General features: G+C 40.5%; 2 protein-coding genes across 3 annotated transcripts in view; one reads left to right on the top strand and one right to left on the bottom strand.

The window, feature by feature from the left end:
• The window catches only part of LOC103379211 (ADAMTS-like protein 3), a 103,648-nt gene that overhangs the window by 15,741 nt on the left and 72,073 nt on the right, over positions 1-15,834 (bottom strand). For both annotated transcript variants that reach the window (XM_025055773.1, XM_017032386.2), the window contains exons 5-6: positions 13,247-13,292; positions 12,428-12,664 (exon numbers count right to left, since the gene is read on the bottom strand). In XM_025055773.1, the coding sequence (XP_024911541.1) occupies positions 12,428-12,664; positions 13,247-13,292 (283 nt within the window). The remainder of the gene's footprint in view (positions 1-12,427; positions 12,665-13,246; positions 13,293-15,834) is intronic.
• LOC103379210 (cilia- and flagella-associated protein 221-like) lies at positions 3,669-5,259 on the top strand. Its single transcript, XM_008310689.3, has one exon. The coding sequence runs from the start codon at positions 4,181-4,183 to the stop codon at positions 5,228-5,230; it is 1,050 nt and encodes a 349-aa protein (XP_008308911.1). The 5' UTR covers positions 3,669-4,180; the 3' UTR covers positions 5,231-5,259.

Raw genomic sequence — 15,834 nt, 5'->3', positions numbered from 1 at the left:
TGATCAATATTGTGGAGGCTCAGAGTTTTCTTCAGTTTTCAGAATTCTTCAAGTATCAAAGTGAAGATTTTGAAGTGTCAAAAGCAGATTTGGCTGCAGACGTATTTATACCACCAATCATCGCGGCATTCACTTCAGGCTCTCACAAGGGACGCTAGTTTAGAAATCTAATGTTCCTATGCTTGGACTGCATCGAACTTAAACCCAAAAAAGAAAAGAAAGAAATCGGATTATGCCCATGTGTCTTATTTGCAGTATTGAATTCAACAGAATGAAGCAAGGATACGTGAATGAAAGTAGCGCGCCAAACAAATTTTATTTCCAATTTATGTGAAAGTGAAAACCAATATCCAGGCTGATTTAATTGGTTTTCTTCCCTCTGAGCTCAGCCTTCAAGCATGAAGTGTTTCTTGCAATTCACTGCAATGTGTTGAGGCGGTAACACACCGAAGGTTCACTGTGACATTCAACTCACACCGTGGGCTTCTCTTTTGAAGCTGTCTTCAGACCAAGGCATAAATTAGACCCTAATCTTTTCCAAACAGATGTTCTAATGATTAAAGTCAATATACTGCTGAAGGTAAAAATAACTGAATACACTGAATAACAATGATAGCCACAAATAAGCTCCAAAGCAAACGTCAGTTAGGTTAGCTGATCCCTTAAATCTAATTTCTATTTACAATTAATATATATTTTCTTAATAATAATAATTAATAATATAATTTGCACAGGTTTGGCGGGCCGGATCAATAACGCAAATGGGCTGCATCTGGCCCCCGGGCCATAGGTTGCCCAAAATACTCAGACAAGTCCCTCTGGCTTTTCCAACCAACTTCATACCATTATGTTTTAGAATTTGTCTTTTTTTTACAAGCCTAAAAAAGAAAAAAAATTTCTTCAGCACAAACATCAACATTTCTAACCAAACTCAAATAGCACCTGTTGAAGTCAGGTTGTGATGTGAAATACAGTTCCCCTGGTATAAGCAGATGTTATGGTCACTGCTGCACTGCGATATCATCATAGATGATAACTTTTATATAGACTTAGACTAATCTGACCACAGATGACCTTTCACCTCAGCTCTATCAACTGAAATGGTCCTTTTTATTGGCCTTACACACACAGAACTGCAAGAATAGCATTGTAGCACAAAACGAAAGAACCTCAACCTTCTTTTTTGTACCATGATACAGTGTCTAGAGGATTTGTGATGCAAGATTTATTTAAGAATTAATATTAACCATAAATGACAACAGGCCTGAGTGACAACATCCTTGTCTGTTGCTGAGAAACTGTAGACTAGAATTTACAGACAATTCTCCTGCAAAGTTTGGCACAAAGTTACAAGTCTTGACCCATCATCGTCTGACAAAATCCAGATTGTATTAGTTACTCTTCAATACCTCATACCTCTCTGTGAGCAGGTACTCTCTGATTGGAAAGTCTAAGACCGTCTTTTAAGAATGTATCGTAGGTGTGAGTTTGTTTATGTTCTCACCGACTTCAGTCCAGCTGCCGTGACAGGCAGGATGAGCTGCTGTGACAGGCCGACTGCACGAAGCAGAACAGACACGTGGATACACAACGTTCCACAGTGCAGCTCTCTTTCACGTTCCTCACAGGAATTGTATTTATTTTATCTGTGACTCGTGTACATCTGGATTTCCTGCTGCTCCGTGCTGTATTATTAATCCATATGCACCAGAGGAAGCACTGGCCTCATTCCATCACTGACAAATGTCCTGCTCCACCACCACTGACTCCCATCACTGCAGTGCTGCCTCCATCACCATACGACACCATTACATCTTTGCTGTGTTCAGGGTCTCTCCTGCAGCGTCTGCTGTGTGGGCACACATACATCATCCTTTTACAGTCCTTGCTGCACACGTTCTATGTGCTGAAACGTTAGGTTTAATGATGAAACAAAAAAGTCTGTGTAAGCCTGTGTTAGAACAAAAAAAGAAACTCCCCTTTTCATTAGGAGAATCTTTTCATGTCACTGGAGTTGAATTCAGAGTGTCTAAGCTGCAGCCAACGAACTGAAACCGAAGTCAGAGAGTGTTAGGTTTTACAAGCTTGCAGGAAATGAGAAATGGAAGTTTCCTTACATGGAGTCCTTGACCGTACTAATAATGAAAGAGCTGAAAGAATGTCTGCAATAGTGCGTTTATCCTCACGATGTATAAAAAGTTGAAGGTTGAATTATGCAATAAATGCTGGAAACTATTTATTAGAACCATGAATTCTTCTTTATCCATGGTCTTGAAACAAAATATAACAATTTTCTCAAATCTATATAAAAAAATCACAAAATCACAGCCCACAACTCCAGTTTATTTTGTGGTTTAAAGAGCATAGCAAGGAAAGTAGACAATAGTGTTTTTGAATAAATAAATGTTGCCGACTCCTATGTCTGAAAATGGGAGCGTTAACAAATATTCCCAAACCACATTGCAACACAATGTTTCTATTCAATGTGAACATATTTCCTTGTGGCCTACAATTGCCTGATTGACCAATTGGATAACAGGATCTTTAAAAATACCAAGACCAATAAAGTATTGAACCCCATGTAAAGGAAGGAAAGGGAAGTTGTCAATACTTTCAAAATACTTCACAAGTAAGATACAATAAGGAAAGGAACCAATCAAAACATGTGGAACAATGATTCCTGAGACGTTTTTCCAGATAATGATACAGATTTTCAGCAAGTCCTTATTTCCAATAGAAGTTTAAATGTAAAAAAAAACCTTCCCAAGACCCTCAAAGATTACATCGTAAAATTTGATGAAGAAAAGTGGACGTTGTCTTAAAAAACTCAATATTTGATGCATGTATTATAATAAGGGAAAACATTTTTTGAGAACCAAAATATGACTTGGAATTTGAATTACTAACAGTATATGCAGTGAAGGTCTTTCTCAACAGAAATCATGGAGGACACAGCTTCACCTCGCTCTCTGCAGCCAGTATCACTGTCTACCTCTGTCACACTAAATCACTGCATGACTGCTTACAGAGTCCCCTGACTGCAGGAGCACTCCTGGTCAGTCATGAAAAATAAATCTTCCTTCTCATTTTCCCTGTGTCGGTGCTGTTGGTCTGCAGACCAAACCTGTCTCTACAGTATATATGAATCGTCCAGCAGGAACGAAGATCCAATAGTGTCTGCTCCACCTGTCTGTCTATCAGTGCTTTCCAGCCATTTAAAAAAATAATGTTAATTTGTCACCAGCAGACTGGTTCACCACAGCCAGTCATAATAAATTAGGCTCGTCTCCACCGCTCTTTACTGACAAATCAAGCTGAATGTGGATGTTGACTTTGAAAACACCTCAGAATTTAATTAGTACACTGTGTTATTTTGAGTGGGAGTGACTTTGTGGTCTGCAAAGTGACAGCCAACAATATGAGAAATGTTCAGCATTAAAAAATACATATAAAAAATGTCATATATATTTTAAAATATTTATGAATGAAAAACTAGCATGTGAATATATGTACGAAAATTGAAGATATCTCTTATTATGTCCAACAACCCTGACAGGAAATGACTGTTTATAATAAAGTGATGGTAACCCTTGAGTTTCGTTGCTTCTGTGTCATGCTATCAGATTGCAGACAGACTTTATACTGTGCCATGCTATCAGATTGCAGACAGACTTTAGGTTAGTAGCGCTAGGTCGTAATAGCTAGTTACTGAGTGAGTATAACACAGACATCTTGGATGTATTGAATGGCAGACTACTACTTCAAAACAGGTTTGCAACATGACATCACACCCAGTTTCCATGACCAATTTTGAAAGTTACTGTTTATACTACTGAATGACCTCACGCTGTGATGTCACCTTTTTTGTCTGATCTGACTTTGAATTGTCTCAATTTCACTGTAATGATCCTTTGATCTTTAAACTTTGGTAATGGGTGAAGGACAAGACCTGAAAAGATGCAAAAGGATGGGAGAGTAAATGATGTGTTAAAGAATTTAGAAAAGGGCATACATTCCTGTCATGGAGGCCATAAACTGTCATTTACAACCAACCAAAAAGTAAATTCAACACGAAGCAATAAGTTAAACATCCAAAACATTGAAGTGAACTTTTCATACCTCTAGTTTTGAAATCATCCCAGCCCCTGTCCTCCACAGGAATAGTAACACAAAATAAACCATGGCTAAGCAGATAACCAATGACCCCGGAAAACCACCAGCCATGAAAAGTCAAGGTGGTCGAAACCCTCTTTTAGAAGTCTCCACCCATGCAGGAGTTGCTAAGATCTTCATGAAAGATAGGGAAAAGATCTCTAAGGCCCCAAAAGAAACCCTGACCAGCAGTGGTAATACAGACTTGGAATTTAGAAAGGCAAAGGAGACTGAGTTTATGAAGGAAATCCAAAAAACCATAGAGGAGCAGGTTGCAGCCGTAAGGGGTCGTCGTCGTCTTGGCAAGGACTGTCTGTCAGAAGAAGCTCGAACAGATATACTGCAGAAGAGACTGCATCGCGACACCACAGGAGAACACGAGGATATTAAGGACAATCTCTTTGCTGTTGGTCAAAGAAAACTCACCTCCTGGCGACTGTTGCGCAATGCGGGACAGGGACCAGAAGGTGTACCACATTTCCACTTTTACAGCTCCTTTAATCTGGAGTTCAGAAAGCGAGTCTTTAAACTATTTCAGCAGGCAGCACGCAAGGTTGTGATCAGGTGTCGCGCAAACCGTCGATTGGTCTGTTTAAGGGAGTTAATGAGGAACTACGAGTTTGTTGAAGAGACTGAGAAAAGTGACGACATTTCACCAAAAACTGTCTTTACATTCGCTTTTCCTATTTTCTCGTCGCTGGAGGAGCCACTGTCTCCTGGTGGATTGGACAAACTGATTGTGCCCCCTGTAGATTCCAATGTCACGGTACGAGTTCCTTTCTTCAAGCTTGAAATTCCTCTGCACTATCAACTAATGGGCTACCAGCCTGTCTCCACCTGGGAGGCGTTTACATCTTACATCCCCACAGAATTAGCCAGACCACTTCGCACTGAGAAGCCAGCAGCTAATGAGGAAGAGGAGTCTATGGAGGCTGAAGACAGGGATGAAAGCGTTGATGTGCCTCCTCAAACAGATGAAGTCGAGGGAGGCTCAGAAATTCCAAATACAAATGAGACGACTGGTGTCGACTCTGCGGTTGAAGAATCTCACAATGCCACAAGTACAACTGAGGAATAAGGTGGAGCACACAAAATGTAACCACAAAATGATATCATACACAAGATTAGTAAGTCTTTTCTACAGAGAATCAAGTTAGGTAAATGGGAGTGAGGACTTCTTTGAGAACAAGAATGAACCACAGCAAGAAGACCGCCAGGGTACTTTCCTGTTGCGCTGTTTTTCCTGCCACAGTCCAAAAAACATGAATGTCTGTCTCTACATGTCACCTTGAAATGAACCTGAGTATGATCCGAGCTGCAGCTCACCTCTGACTTCCAAGTTGTAAATCTAATGATATTGGTACATTTCAAAAATGTTGAGCAAAGAGGAATGAAAATCCCAACCCATTTATGTCTCTTCCAACTGTAAATACAGTCATAAACATTTGATTTTGCTCTCTCCGTGCAGATGTTTCAGCTCCTTTATGACCTCGGCTAAAACATATAAATAAATAAAAACATACTTTTCTTTATTATTTCAAACTAAGTGTTGAAGACCAGAGTATCTTGCGCTCCTCTTAGGTTTAAACTCTTTACTCAGATACAAAAAACACTTCATTTAACCAAATTTGATCAAATTAAATATATATTTTTTAAAGTTTACAGTAAAAACAGTCAAGAAAGAGTTTTTGGTTACAGAAAAATAACCCCAAGAAACGCTTTCTCCTGTGGAACTTGACTTGTGACTTCTTCAGTGATAATTATCTTTGGTGTCGAGTGTGGAATTATAAATGAGGCTTCTAAGAGTGCTGATCAATGCAAGGTCTCTTAACTGACTTGACTTACTTCTTAAAAAGTTCTGATCAATGCCAAAAACCTCCTCATCACCCTTATCCGACATCTGGTACTGATTGGTGACTGATTCTTTGTCCTGTGTAAAGAATGTTTAAATGAAGAGACCCAGTTCTGGTTAGTGAACCGTCACAGATGTTTAACGATGCAAAGTTGGAGTAAAACAGTTCTACTCTGTACTGACGTTTACATAGATTCTTCTATTCACACCGTAAACAAACATTTCAACATGTCTTTCTATGCAAAAGGTATCATTTTTTAAATTATTTTTTATTACAATAGTAATTATTTCTGTACATTAAATTTTTAAAGGTTTATCAGCAGAAACCCGTTCAGATAGCTATAATGTTGTTTAGTATTTTTATGAAACTTGATCAGAAATAGAGGACCACAGTAGCATTTTATAGAATTATGAAGGTATTAAAACATGTGACCTAACCAGGAATTAGCACCAATGAAATCCCACACACTAATAACTTAAGAGGCACCAAGGCATACAGTATATTTGAATTGCTGGTATCGGAAATAAAATATTGAACATTTCTTTAACCAGACTCCTATGTTTCTCTAAGTACATTTTTAGTTCAGAATTTTCAGTACAAACTGTGTTCTATCATAGAATATATTTTATACAGATAATGTGTCTATGGTTTAATAACGAGTACAATAACGAGTACACGTCCCAAGTCAACTTTTAACCTCTGATTGGTGTGGTCTGTACCACAGTCGAACAACAGGAGTCGACTAGTTTGACTAAAAAGAGTCCTATAGGTTGTTGGTGTGGTTCGTTTACACCACACAGGTGTAAATTGAATTGACCAACAGTATAGGTCACAGATAGCTTTGCCTCAGAGGTAAATCCCTACAACCATAAACCAAGTACCACTGATGCCAGTTAAAAAAGTCTTCAACAAAACCTCCTCTCAGCAGGATTTTAAAGGGGAAAACCGCGTCAGGTCCTGTTGACATGACATCATAATGATGTCATACTAAGAACAAAGTCCTTTGAGATAGGTGGTCAGGTCCTGTTGACATGACATCATCATGATGTCATACTAAGAACAAAGTCCTTTCTCTTTGATCCTGATGACGAGAAGAACCCCTGCTAACCATGACTTGAATCCACTACTTCACCTACATGATTCATAGTGTGGGAGAGACACAGTATGAATAAGAATTGCCTTCACACACCAGGAACAACACAACGGAGAACAATACAGTAATGCAACCACCATGGTACAGCAATAATCATGGCTCTGGATCCTTCTTCCTGACAGAAAACCCAACCAGGTTCAAAAGCCAATGGACCCATCAGAACTCAGACTTATTGCTCATGTGAACTTCCCAAGCAAAATCCCGTGCTCTTTATTCCACCAGTACCTTGACAAGTTGATCCCTAAGGACTCGATCAGGGATGTGTTCGATAAACATATTCTGATGTGCCTGTGCAAAGCTGTCGTCCGCGAGCTGATCACGTACATCACCGAATGCATTCGTCCTGTCATCACGGAGTGGCTGATAAAACAACCCCGGATATACCAAAGCGTGGACGGTGACCAGTGTTTTTTTGGTATAGATGAGGGCTATGTCCAGGTTAACATGAGGAGCATTCTCGAATGGTGTTTCTGTCACTTTATGAAGACTAGATGGTCCAAATGTGAGAGTTTTAACTATTTTAACCAGTTGGTTGCCAAACAGGTAGCAGCCAGGGTGAACTACTACATAGCCAGGAAAATGAACTCAAACACAAGGCATTTGGGAGGCATGTCTTATGATTGCGACTGCATTGATTACGAAACCCTTAATGAAATGATACGTCTCGCTGGTAAAACAATGGAATGCATAGGTAGGTATTTCTGCAACTGTACACCCCAACCTGAGGAGAAAAGCAGCACCGCGTCATTACAAGACATACAATACAGAAAAGCCCTGTATCGAGTGATAAAACAGGGAGACAACGAGACGATTTACAGTACGTCAGAAGCCGCTCTTATGGTCATCATGTCAGAGGGTATTTACATGTATAATGAAGACGAAGACGGCGAAATCTGGAGCGAGAGCTATTATCAGGAAACAACTTTTGTCTATCAGATAGAGAACAACAACGACGTCATTGTAGACGTGGAACAGAATGACAACGCTGCCAGTGTAGAGTTAGAAGGAGACGGCCATATGGAGAACGAAGAGTCTGAAGAGAATGACCAAGTCGATGAGGAGGATAATGGTGATGAGGAAGATTATGAAGATGATGAAAACGAGGACAATGAGGACATTGAGGACTTTGACGACGAGGGGATTGCAGACATGAATGGAATTTTACAGTTTTGGCTGGATCTACAAGACGCTGACGTTCTTCAGCTACTCCCACATCAGGAGGATCATGAAGAAGAGGAAGAAGACATTCTGCTGCACCTGGCCGAGAATGAAATTGCTGGTATGAATGGATTTTTTCAGTATGGTGACGATTTGGAGGCAGAGTTTCTTCTACATCCTGCAGGAATTCCTGGCCCTGAAGTAGACTTCCATCGTCCGCTTCTTCCTCTTGAGGATCAGCTTTACCCTGAAGCACATTTTCAACATGTTCTTTTCTTTCCTCCTGATGATCAGCCACACTCTGGAACAGACTTCCGTCACCCTCTTCTTCCTCCCTTTATGGATCCGCTTCACCCTGGAGCAGATCTTCACCAGCCTTTCCTGCTTTCTGTTCCAAGCACAGATCAGTTACACTTAGAAACACAACCTCACCAGCCTCGCGTACTTTCTCCTCGATTTTCACAGAACCGGCTTCATCCTGAAGGAACTCTGCATCACATCTCACTATGTCCTCCTCAGGAGGGGGAAGAGGAGGAGGATAACAGTGAAAACAGTGAGTTGAGTGATGAAATCACAGATAGTGGAGAAGGTGATTCAAACAGGCAGCTGCTCAGTGACGATGCCGAGTTCTCGTTTCACTCTGATGATGCAAGTAGTTCTGAGCTGGCAGAAATGTCAGATGAGCAGGTTGGAAAGTACAGACTGGTTATTTCAGTTGTCACAGCGCTTCTAATGTATACCCTGAAAATGGTCCAGGTTTCAATGTGTCAGGTAGATTTCAACAGGATTGTCCACACCCTGTCAGATAAGGCACTGAGCAAGATCAAGCTCAGAGACGTCACTGTCAACCTCAAGAAAGTTAAGAAAGTTAAGATTTACAAAGTTCTTTATCAGGAGCTCGTGCAAACATTTCAGTCGGCGTCGATGCTTCTGAAAGAACTACAGCGTGGTCATCCTGTTATTGTAGAGGCTCTGAGGAGACATCTGACTGTGCCGAGGAAAAGGAAGAACAAGGTCAAAAAGTTCTTCCTAACTGTGACCAAAACCAAAAGGTAGCCTTTCCAAAGTTTTCTGTGTTAGCAGCTACGCCCCCTAGCTACAGCCATATTCAATGGAAGATGCCTAATCGCCACCTAATGGCTGCAACAATTGTTTTCACATTACTCTGTAGTTCTTTGCATTTTTAGTAAATATTATTGGAGTTTGTGGTGTGTTGGAGCTGTTTATTTTGTTCGGGCCATTTGAATGTTACATCTTCCATTTTTGTGTGAATTTTTATGACTTGTTACAACCGACAATCTACACATTTCTATCCCTTGTGGGTGAGTATATTCAGTTTGTGCACAGTGTTAAAGAGCAGAGAGTGACCAGTCCACCTGACTTGAAATGCTCCAGTCTTTGAGATACTGTAAAACTGAAGCACGTGATAGGCTGCTCCTGCTAAACTGACACAGTGGCTTCCACAGTTAGATCTGAAGCCATCTTGATGCAAGTCTATTGGTTCACAAGTGAAGTAGGTTTGTGATCATCTTAATTGCTTTGGCTTTTTTTCTGTATTTTTGGCTCCGTACAAAACATGTTAACTCAACCCTCAGGGAGCAGTCTGTAGTTGGAGCTTCGTGGGCCTCATCAATCTCAGCAGAATCTGGCAAAAGACAGCAAGCAGGACATTTTCAGCTCTAAGGCAAGTGATTACTTTCTTTACCGAGGTGCAACAATGTGGCAGATCTGGGATTAGCTTTTTGACTGATCCAGTCGTTTTCTCAGATATTTTCATCCACTTTAGCCTGTGAAGTTTGTCCGAATATCCAAAGTACCTAGAGGTGTTTTCAAACCCAGATAATGTAAATATAGAGGAGTGAGTCAGCCTACAGAAGGTTGTGGGTTTGATGCCAGGCATCACTGGTCTGGGTACCTTTGTATTCTCAGTACATATATTTTCCACGAAGCTCAATAGAAGAGAGAGAGAAAAAAATGTCGGTCTTTACTACATGTTACTTTATTTTATAGCTTATTTACCAAGTCATTTTAAGGGGATGAGATCAGCCATCTTTGATCATTTCATAGTTCAACATCTGACTGTAATGACACGCAGCATCTCCAGTGACTCCTTTATTAGAAACAAACCTGTCCTGTTTAATAAAGTGCTGTATTCATTTGGTTCCAAGGTGGTTTGGGAAGTTATAACCCGCTTTAATGAACGGGTTGCACAGATGACGACCACCGGTGGAGTTCAGCAACTCATCAAGAGTTGTTCACTGCCCGTTATTGGTCTTTAACCCTGGTCTCCACAGACTTCACAATGTTGACATAAATTACTGAAGTTGAGGACTTTTTTTTCATATCAACCAGGAATAGTTGGTCACTAAAATTCCTAAGTCAAATATCTGTAATTACATTTTAAAAATCCTTGTATATCTCTATATTCTTAGTATTTGTGAGAGACGACGTCTGTTTTCTCTAATTTCAACAGCAGGAAACTGGTTTAAATTAACACCTACCATCTGAAAACATGTCTGCCTTCACTTGACAGCCAGAAGGAAACTGTCATATCATAGACTTAAAGATGAAACACCACTGTGTAACTGCATGTTTATATAAATAAATGTGTAAAACAACAACACTGTGTTTCTCTGACTGTTAAAGAAAAAAAAAAACACCTCTGCCGTATAACACTGCAAAGACCAGAGATCGTGTAGCTCAGCCTGTCTTTGCACATTTATCCATTGCTGTATCATCAGGTACAATAAAAAAAGAACTACTTCAGTATGGAGCTGTAAGCGAAAGAGACACAGTCTGAGTAAAACATCATGCAGGGTGACAAAGAAATCTTTGGTGATGTCATCAAACAGTATAAGATCACAAAAGCCACACTCCAGCGTGTTCTGAAGTTGAGCTGTCACTTCAGAAAGATTTGCTTTAAAGATAGAATATTACATCTATGACATCATAGAGGTGTGATGAAATGAATGTGCATTCATAATCAATGAGCCCGACACTGTTGGAAGTCAAGAACTCGTGAGTAGAAGCCATACTGTTTTATAGAAACTTCACTTTTGTATTTGACCACCGGGGTGACTGCTAATCTTGCTTGCTGATAGCATTATAATGCACTAACACCACTACTGTTTTCATTACTGATGAGCAGAGCTGGGATCTCAGTTTAAGCTCTGATGAGAGTCTCCTTTGGCAAACACAAAAACTTCTCTTCGACAGTCTAAAGTTTACCTTCCATTAAACTTTTTTCTCTCACCTAAAATTGATATTCAACACCAGTGAGAGGTGGGAACTGACTGTGCAGAACAGTTTTATCCTTTCCTGACAGCTTCTAGTCGCTTGTTTCAATAACCATAATTCCATTTAGGAGCCTGAAGATCATTCTTCACAACTGCAATCCACATTTGAAGAAAATACCTGTAGTTTCATTATTAAATTGGATCAAAACACGTTCCTGAATTTTCACCTAAATATGATTTTACTATAACTTATTTGTGAAACGTTTAAAAAACCCAGTCAAGTTTTAATCCCAAATAAGGCATTATCTAGTCACTGACCAAAAACATGGTCAGTATTACAACGATCAGGACGTGGTTTTGTGAAAATGGTTGGATCAAATCAAGAATCCTTGAAATGTTCCAATTTATCTACACGTCTGGCTGGAATGAAGCTGTGAATGGTGAAAATACTTTCCCATCACTTTGGGTGCATCTCCGTTAAGAGTTCAGTAGAAAAACGACCTCACTTGACCAAATGTTAGACCACTTTTGTTATGTTGCTTTTATTGATGTTTATTGAAGACAAATTCCTGCTTTGAGAGTTTGGATTTTGAATGAACAGTTTTCATATTTATCTATGGTTTTGCAGCCTTCAGCCCAGATACCAGTGGATTTCCCACCACTCACTTCAAATGTTCTGCAAACTAGACGGCAGAACCCGACCACAGCATTCCTGTGGATGTTCCGGCCGTGTCTTTTGTGTTGTCTTCGAACACAGCATCCTCCCACTTATGTCTGTTTTCCCAAACTGTTTATTTAAGGCAGACTCCAGCTCCCTCAGTCACCCTTTGCTGCCACTGTCCAATTTTGGATGTTTGATGACAACATGACCTTACCTGACAAACTCCGTTGATACACATGTCGAAGGCATCCTCACGGCAGCGCGTTCCATCCAACACCTTCGGAGCAAGTTCAACGGTAAGGCTTCTGTCTTTGGCCTGACACTGCAGAGCACAGGGCGCCAGTGGGTCGTAAGGTCCTGGGATCCACTCATAAGTCGCACCCTGGTACTTTATGTCATTGTGGGCCGAACACTGCTGGGCCCGGAAATCTCCCGAGTCTACAGGGCAGTCCTGAAAGAAGCACGTTATTGACATTTATTAGTAAATACATTAAAACATACATTACATTACAGCAGGGGTTCTCAAATAGTGGGGCGCGGTGAGGTGCCAGGGGGGCGTGAGGGGATACCAATGGAATATGGCACACTGAACATAAGTGTACCACTGCTGTAATGCTTGAATGATAACAAGCCTCCAGTCACTAGGTGGCAGCAACTCATACAGTGGTTGTTATCAGGTTCTCAATAGTATTTCAATTTAAGGGGGTGTGGGCCTTGGGGGGAGTGTCATGAAAAATTTTCTGTCCCCAAGGGGGCGCATGACAGAACATAATTGAGAACCACTGCATTACAGCCACAACTGGGTCACTGGGTGGTGTTGTTGCTGGTGTTGGACCCAGGTTGAACCAGATGTAGAACCTGCGTAGGTTCTATTTGTGTCTAATTCTGCATCAGTTTTAGCCACACATACAAAGTCTGGCTGGGTAATCACATTATACAGGTAAGATAAAATTACTACAACAATACCCTGGGACCCAGCCTAGTCCCGTAACAAGTTGTGACAGAATTTTGAGTTAAAAAAGAGGCGACTCACAGAGTTGCTGCAGGTTCTGTAGCGGATATTTTTCCCCTCACAGCTTCTGTAAAGTAGGACAAAAAGAAGAGCATTTCAGAACTGCTAAAATGCACAAGGTTACCGTGTTGGGACACAGATGTGACAAAGGCCTGAAAAGTGCTAGGTATGTATGACTGAGGTGAAATCCAAAGAAGTGATTTCAAACAGTGAGGCCCTGAAATGGCACTTTTTTCACTTAGGGAAGTCGTTCTACAGATGTTAACAATAAAGAGAGAAAAAATATTTCCTTTATTACAAATTCCTATTGTTATTTTAACCCTGGGAGTCCTTACCCAGACTGCCTTTAGTACTGATGACCATCTAGTACAGTGTTTCCCAAACCTTTTTTTCTGGCGACCCATATTTTAAAAGTCACAAACCTTCACAACCCAAGTCAATAGACATTATTCATAAACTCCTGGGAAACATGACGCAAGACGACCCCCCCAAAAAACTCTTGCGACCCACATGAGGGTCACGACCCAGTCTTTGAGAAACAATGAACTAGTACGAATGAAGGAGCACAGTACAACTGAGGTATTGAAAAAAAAAACTAGTAGTGGTTTTTAAATGTGAATGCATTTACAGCTATTTTTGTCTCTGCCCTTTTAACCTGACATCACTTCCTCTGAACCACTTCTTCACAACACACTGTCAGACCTACTCGTCACAGGGTCACTGTGTATGATGATGAATACAGCAGTGGAGACCTACTGTAGGCTGTGCTAAGGACATTAAATACAACTGACAGGCTTTGAAGTCATAACTGCTCCCAAAAACTGTGTTGGCCGTTGGGTTGATTTTAAAACGACATTAGAGAGCGGGAGTAATAATAGGTTTAAAGTAGAGGATGGTTGGATGAAGATCCAAATGAGGTAAAGAAAAAAAAACAAAACATGCTGCACACACAAACAGATAAACACAGAAACAGGTCTGCACAGTCTCCCTGCAACACAAATAATCCAGCGAACAGCCATGTCAGCACTGAGTTCCAGATGGCAAGTTCCTCAAGTCAGGCAAAACAAAGCACACACACACACACACACACACACACACACACAAAGATACACATAGTGTCAGAGTGAACCCTGTCCTGTGTGAAATGTGCCATGGCACAGCGTTTGTTTCCCTGTGACAGCACCGACATGCTGTTAATCCCGTTCCACCTTGTTAGCAACAAAAACGGCACCAAATCTCTCGGCGTGTGTAAAAGGGCCACAAAGTGCACGTTTCTCCTGCAGGCTAACAGCAACATTAGGCTAACTTAGCTTTTTTTTTTTTTTTTTTTTGCTTGTCTAATTTGCCATTCCAGGACGGAAGCCAAAAACAAGACTGCAGCTATTCCACTAGTTCCGAGCTAATCCAGACCCAGACAACGGGCCTTACATTAATGAAGCCATTGATACAGTTTTCCATAGACATGCATGATTTACAGTGTGTGCGTGGGTGTGTGTCAGTTTGTGCATCTGTGTGTAGGTGGGTGAGGAGTGTTTTCAGGGTCTGGGAATGTCTGCAGCTCCGGGTCATCCGTCTTCCACTGAGCTCACAACACTGACAAGATAACAGTGACGGTCCTTCAATGTCTTTACCACACACTAAATGTAAAAAAAAAAAAAAGTCAAAGAATCGCAGCAATGTCAGACGAAACTGTAAGAGTACGTTTTGTTTTGGAGTTTTTTTTTTTTTTCCCTCTTTGTGAAGAGTGTGTAAAACGCTTTCTTTTAAGTGTTACACAATCAGAGAAAAATAAAAAAAACATCAGGAAGTGGACGTTTGTTACACATTCTCTTGTTAACTTCTGAGTACAGAAAAACAATGTGTAAATATTAGGGTGATAAAAAAAGTACTTTTACTGAGATTTAGTTATAACCTCTGGTCCAAAGAGTAAAAGAAGGCAACGAAAAGTGAGATAACGCAGTCAAAGTCGTGGCTCTACCACAGTTGTGCTGTCGCCGACTGAAATGTCCCTCTGCCTTCAGTATATAAGAAGCTCTAAACAGGCTGTGACTGCACACTCACTTTAGCACTGTACGCTTAAGCAGACACTTTGCGAAAAATTAAATAGAACTCGCAATTTAATATAAAATGTCAACATTTCTATGGGTAGGAGGAATAGCTGGGAAAAAAGCACACCTGTCCAAATACGGTTTATTTTTAACTGTCAGCCTGTGAAACAACAGCTGTAATATAAAAATAAATAAATAAAGTAACGAGAATAGGTGTGCAGCAGTGTGCAAAAGTGTTTACATTTACTGTGTAGTTCACTCTTCTGCCTATTTCTTTTCCAAGTTATTGGAGCAAATATTCCCATAGCTAAACCAGATGCTCGTTTGTAATTATACTGAATTACAGAGCACACAGAATTCATTATAATCTATTTTTTTAAACACCCCGGGTCATGGACTGCTGGGAGGGTCGGAGGACCATGCCTTCCTGCCTTCCCTCGGGGGCAGCCATGCTGCTTCATTTGTTCACCCAGGGCAGAGGCTTGGCTACTAAACCAATTACATCCATATATATATATATATATATATATATATATATATATATACACTTTTTTTATATAT

The sequence above is a fragment of the Cynoglossus semilaevis genome, chromosome 5 (assembly GCF_000523025.1).
Source record: "Cynoglossus semilaevis isolate Cse_v1.0 chromosome 5, Cse_v1.0, whole genome shotgun sequence".
NCBI classification, from domain to species: domain Eukaryota; kingdom Metazoa; phylum Chordata; class Actinopteri; order Pleuronectiformes; family Cynoglossidae; genus Cynoglossus; species Cynoglossus semilaevis.
The sequence above is the reverse complement of the archived record's forward strand: the minus strand, read 5'-3'. Positions and strand labels throughout refer to the sequence as shown.